Source organism: Oryzias melastigma, linkage group LG13, assembly GCF_002922805.2.
Source record: "Oryzias melastigma strain HK-1 linkage group LG13, ASM292280v2, whole genome shotgun sequence".
NCBI classification, from domain to species: domain Eukaryota; kingdom Metazoa; phylum Chordata; class Actinopteri; order Beloniformes; family Adrianichthyidae; genus Oryzias; species Oryzias melastigma.
The window spans coordinates 4,626,502-4,632,374 of record NC_050524.1 but is presented as its reverse complement, the minus strand read 5'-3'; the positions used below and the strand labels follow the sequence as shown (position 1 = coordinate 4,632,374).

At 40.2% G+C, this 5,873-nt stretch overlaps 1 protein-coding gene across 1 annotated transcript in view; it reads left to right on the top strand.

Annotated features, from left to right (window-relative positions):
- The first annotated feature begins 765 nt into the window (after window positions 1-765).
- The window catches only part of LOC112149734 (scavenger receptor cysteine-rich type 1 protein M130), a 7,973-nt gene continuing 2,865 nt past the window's right edge, over window positions 766-5,873 (top strand). The window contains exons 1-5 of the mRNA XM_036214950.1: window positions 766-923; window positions 3,840-3,863; window positions 3,943-4,173; window positions 4,844-5,131; window positions 5,241-5,528. Coding sequence (XP_036070843.1) covers window positions 893-923; window positions 3,840-3,863; window positions 3,943-4,173; window positions 4,844-5,131; window positions 5,241-5,528 — 862 coding nt within the window. The 5' untranslated portion in view covers window positions 766-892. The remainder of the gene's footprint in view (window positions 924-3,839; window positions 3,864-3,942; window positions 4,174-4,843; window positions 5,132-5,240; window positions 5,529-5,873) is intronic.

The window sequence follows — 5,873 nt, the reverse complement described above, 5'->3', positions numbered from 1 at the left end:
TGAGGTGATTGACGCCTCATTCAGTGTTTTCCACATAATAGTCTCACTGTGTTCATTGTGTTTCAATTATTCAGCCCAAAACCAAAAACTTTTTCAAAGTAGCATCAATTTCAATAATTTGTGAAAATAAAAAGCTGATTAAGTCAGTAAGTCATTCCACATTCAAACAGCAATGAACACACAACGTTGCTACAGGTTGGTAGAAGACCGTCAGATGTAGCCGGTGAACTTGGTGAGTCTAAAAGTGTGATCACTGCTAGATTTGTATCAAGACACAAAACTACTGTCAGAGTTTTGACCCAGGAGTGGAGACCCGCCATTGACAGACCACAACCATGACCAGTACCCAAGGACCTCTGACCTCAGACATGGTCTAGCAAACACCACACAGCTGCAGGCCTGTTTACCAGATGTGAGAATACTAGAGTTTCCAGACAAATATATTCACAACCGACTTCACCACTTGGACTTGAATGACAGACGGCCATTGCAGGTGAGTCCACTGACACCAAGACACCGACATGGACGTTTGCAGAGGACACAAGATAATGTGACCTGGACAATGCAGAAGTGGTTTACCGTCCTATTCACTTGTAGTAGAGAGGTAAATGGCCAGCCAATTCCCTCGGTTTGTTTCTAAAATACTTGAAATGTACACATCTACTCGTTACAGTTCTAATGTATTTAAATTAATTTCCTTCTATGACTATTAGATATTTTGTAATTAGTGTAACTGTTTATGTACCGTTACTTTAAATGTTGTTGTGTTTACCCAGTAGAGGGCAGTGTTGCGGAAGTTATCGCTGGACATTTTACTTTGAAAAAACACAAAGCAGTTGTCTTCCTGTTCGTCTTCCTGTTTAGCTGTCTGCTCATCGGTTGTTTCCTCTGCATGTTTGACAAAATATCCATGAAGTTTCAAGGTAATTTACTCAAAACCTATAAAACCCATCTTTTGATATTACTGCGTTGGAGTTATTTGTTGGTATTTCTGCACGAATATTTATTTTTACATGGATTTCACAGAGAGGTAGTGAGGAGACCATGACAGTCGTGTAGCATGTAAGAAAACGGCGCCATTTCCAGCGTTCCTTACTGTAAAACTGCTGAAAACCTTGAGTTTTGTTTGATTATATATTTGTAACTTTTCCAGTGACTTGTTAGTAATTCTGGTTTTTGTGTTCATTCTCTGTGGTCAGAGTCCACTGCTGTATTTGTATTTTACTTTATTCAACATTTTTGTTGGCTCAAATCTTTTGCCAGAAGACCAACCGGTGGTCAAAAAATAAAAAACAACTCAGAGATTTTGTTTTACTTACAGACAGCAAGTCTGTGACCATTTTTGAGTGTTATTTTTGAAAATAATAAATTTCTGTATTAAACCCCAGTTATTGTGTCCTGTGAGGTAACATCATTTCAATGGCTGTTGGGTCCACTTACACAGAAATGAGCAGGAGACGTCGCTGCCAAGCTGTCATTGCAGTAAATTGAGGAAATACCTGCTACTGGTATGATCAATGTTTACTATTTGGGGCAATCTATATTATTGTCTTCATTTTTGTGGTAATAAACATCAGTTTGTTCATGTTTAAGTTTGTTAAAGTGTTCTCTGACTGGTTCCTGATTGTTTCCTGGTTCCTTCTTCACATGTTCTAAGTTCCCTTCAGTGAACTTGGTTGCTGCTCATTCCAGAGATCTTTACTTTTTTACTGTTTTAATGTAGATTCATTTCATGTCATTTTCTTCCTCCCAGTCTGATAAGTATCTTCTGTTCTCCAATGTTTTAAAGTTAATTCCTTTGGAGGAAAAACACCAAAACCCTGAATCATTAATAACAGTCAAAAAGGTTTAAAAATCCGATGAACTTTTTTAAAGCTCGAAAACTAAAAACATTGAAAGGAATCTTCTTCAAAAGTCAGCCGTGTTGAGAAACCCGTTCTGAGCTGTGATTGGTCAGAGATGAAGAGAGAGAGCNTTTACTCAAAACCTATAAAACCCATCTTTTGATATTACTACGTTGGAGTTATTTGTTGGTATTTCTGCACGAATATTTATTTTTACATGGATTTCACAGAGAGGTTGTGTAGCATGTAAGAAAACGGCGCCATTTCCAGCATTCCTTACTGTAAAACTGCTGAAAACCTTGAGTTTTGTTTGATTATATATTTGGAACTTTTCCAGTGACTTGTTAGTAATTCTGGTTTTTGTGTTCATTCTCTGTGGTCAGAGTCCACTGCTGTATTTGTCCATCCATCCATCCATTTTCTTGACCGCTTTGTCCCTGTCGGGGTCGCGGGGGTGCCGGAGCCTATCCCGGCTACTGATGGGCGAAGGCGGGGTACACCCAGGACAGGTCGCCAGTCTGTCGCAGGGCCTCAATCACACACCCATCCACTCTCACATCCACACCTAGGGACAATTTAGAGTCACCAATTAACCTATGAAGCATGTTTTTGGACGGTGGGAGGAAGCCGGAGTCCCCGGTGAAAACCCACGCATGCACGGGGAGAACATGCAAACTCCACACAGAAAGGTCCCAGCCGGGAGTCAAACCGGGGCCTTCTTGCTGTGAGGCGAGAGCGCTACCCACTGCGCCACCGTGCAGCCCCTTGTATTTTACTTTATTCAACATTTCTGTTGGCTCAAATCTTTTGCCAGAAGACCAACCGGTGGTCAAAAAATAAAAAACCTCAGAGATTTTTTTTTACTTACAGACAGCAAGTCTGTGACCATTTTTGAGTGTTATTTTTGAAAATAATAAATTTCTGTATTAAACCCCAGTTATTGTGTCCTGTGAGGTAACATCATTTCAATGGCTGTTGGGTCCACTTACACAGAAATGAGCAGGAGACGTCGCTGCCAAGCTGTCATTGCAGTAAATTGAGGAAATACCTGCTACTGGCATGATCAATGTTTACTATTTGGGGCAATCTATATTATTGTCTTCATTTTTGTGGTAATAAACATCAGTTTGTTCATGTTTAAGTTCGTTAAAGTGTTCTCTGACTGGTTCCTGATTGTTTTCTGGTTCCTTCTTAACATGTTCTAAGTTCCCTTCAGTGAACTTGGTTGCTGCTCATTCCAGAGATCTTCACGTTTTTACTGTTTTAATGTAGATTCATTTCATGTCCTTTTGTTCCTCCCAGTCTGATAAGTATCTTCTGTTCTCCAATGTTTTAAAGTTGATTTCTTTTGAGGAAAAACACCAAAACCCTGAATCATTAATTACAGTCAAAAAGGTTTAAAAATCTAATGAACTTTTTTAAAGCTTCAAACTAAAAACGTAAGAAATCTTTAAATATCAGCCGTGTTGAGAAACCCGTTCTGAGCTGTGATTGGTCAGAGATGAAGAGAGAGAGCAGAGGTTTGGGGGGGCGGGGATGCTGATGTGATAAAGAGACAGCAGACATGAACTTAGAGACACTGAGAGGACATGGATCATCCAACACTGATGCTGCTGGTGACTCTCTGCAGTTCAGGTACGACTCTGTTCTGCTCTTTATCAATCAATGCATGTGTGATCTGACATCAGAAGGTATTCACATGTTTTTCCTGCTCACATCAACATTCATGTTCAAAAAAGCCTCCAGTGAGAACCAATCCAAACTTTATTGATGAAACAGCTGCAGTGAAGACATGAAAACAGGAAATTCATCTGAGTTTCTAAAGGATTTGTGGATGAATGTGTGAAATATTTGATCTCACAACCTCAGAATATCAATTCTTTTTCCTCCGTTTTGCTCCAATTGAATGAAAGATTTGAGTTTCAAAGACCTTGATGAACACAGTTGATGTAGTCAGAGTCTTGATGCTTCTCCATGTTTCTGGTTTCTCCTCAGGACTCTGTGCTGAACTCCATTCAGGTAAAAACCACAATCCTGACAAACAGACTGTCAGCTGTGTTGAAGCCACTGAAGTCGCTGTCCTCGTGTCTGTGACCAGCAGGTTCAGAGGAATTCAGGCTGGTGGGAGGAGCCAGCCGCTGCACTGGCAGACTGGAGAGGAAGGTTCTGGAAGAATGGAAAGAAGAGTTTGAAGACTATGATAATCTGAGCTGGACTTTGCAGCGTGTGGATGATGTGTGTAAATCACTCAACTGTGGATCTGTGGTGTCTATGAGGAGAATTGAAACGTCTTCTCGTTTTGAGTTTAATGTAGAGATCAACTGTTCAGGTCAGTATCATTAAATCTAAATCATTAAATTCCACCCAATGAAAAACATCTTTTTTTTATTTGTTGTTTAATTGTTGTGTTTTTATGCTTTTATTCATGCACTGTGATGTGACCTTGAGTGCCAGGAAAGGCGGCATATAAATATAAGTTATTATTATAATTTATTATTTTATTTATATAAAATCAAAGCAAAGCAGTTGATCACATTTTAATATAAAACATAAATAGTTTTTAAATATGTACATTTACTTTTTTGCAAAGACTGCAGGAAAATAAGTGATGATAAAAATATGACAAATGTTTTTTTATACTATAATAAAATAAACAGTTTTGGAAACAAACACGTTTAAAAAACAGAACAAAAAACCCTCTAAATGTAGCTAAAGCTCCACAGCAGTCGGGCTGCATTCTTAAGGGAATGAATATTTGTTCTTCATCTTCTTCTGCCTGACATGGAAATGCTCCTGTTAAACCACAACGAACAGAAAAACAGTTTTTGCTGAGCCCTCGTTAGAAGAAACACTCGCTAAACGGGTTTCATTCAAGAAGGTTCATTTCCTTCAAACACAGAATCTAAATGTGAAATGTTGGTTTAATGACAGAAACAGAAACGTTGTGTCTGTGATGGCAGTGCAGCGAGGGTGTCAGATCTTCTCCTCTGGATCCACAGACTCCATCAGGCTGGTGAACCATCTGTGCTCAGGCAGGCTGGAGGTGATGCTGAACGGCTCGTGGTCCTCAGTGAATGAAGATGACTTTGACCAGCAGGATGCAGAGGTGGTCTGTAGGGAGCTGGGATGTGGGCCTCCATCAGGCCTCCAGGGGGCGCTCTATGGAGAAACAGAGGCTCCAGAGTGGAGCAGAGAGTTCCTCTGTGAAGGTCATGAGTCTGCTCTCCTGAAATGTAGAAGCTCTGTTCAAAAATATTCTGGAAAAGCTGCTGGACTCACCTGCTCAGGTCAAAGAACGCTTTTTATAGTAGCACCTCAGTAAATGATGCCGACTCATCTTCTTATTTGTAAAATGTTTGATATATTTAACAAACAACGTCTGGTTTTGATCCTCAGATTCTGGAAACATTCGGTTGGTTGGTGGAGACCATCGTTGTGCTGGAACACTGAAGATGAAGTACAAAGGAGAATGGAGATCTGTTCATGGCTACAATATTAACATGGAGTTTGCAGAGTCTGTATGTGAACTGATGGACTGTGGTTCACCAATCACAGTCAGAGAAAGACGACAAGACTCTAGAGAGGATGTCTGGGGACTGGATGATAGCTGTGATGGATCTAATTTAATGGAGTGTCAGAAATACATCGCATACAACCGTGTTTTTATTGAGATCACCTGTTCAGGTAAAAACATTGATGGTTCTTTCAATGTCTTTCTCCAGGTTAGAACAGTCTCTTTGATCCAACAGAACAATGTGGTTCCAGTCTTCTCTCTCTGATCTGTAAACACATTTGTAAAGAATCCCTCAGATGGTCTTTGTGTGAGTCCTGAACCCACAACAACCCATCAGTCAGAATGTTCTGCCCAACTGAGAACAGCCTTTTGGAGCAGTTCTCCATTCATCTCAATGGGTCTGAGGCTGTTCTGACACTGCTGTCCATGGGACCTGGCTCCAGAACAGCAGAAGATCCACTGAAATGTAGAGATTCTCATTTCTGACTCATGGGGGAGTAACATCCTAAAACCAT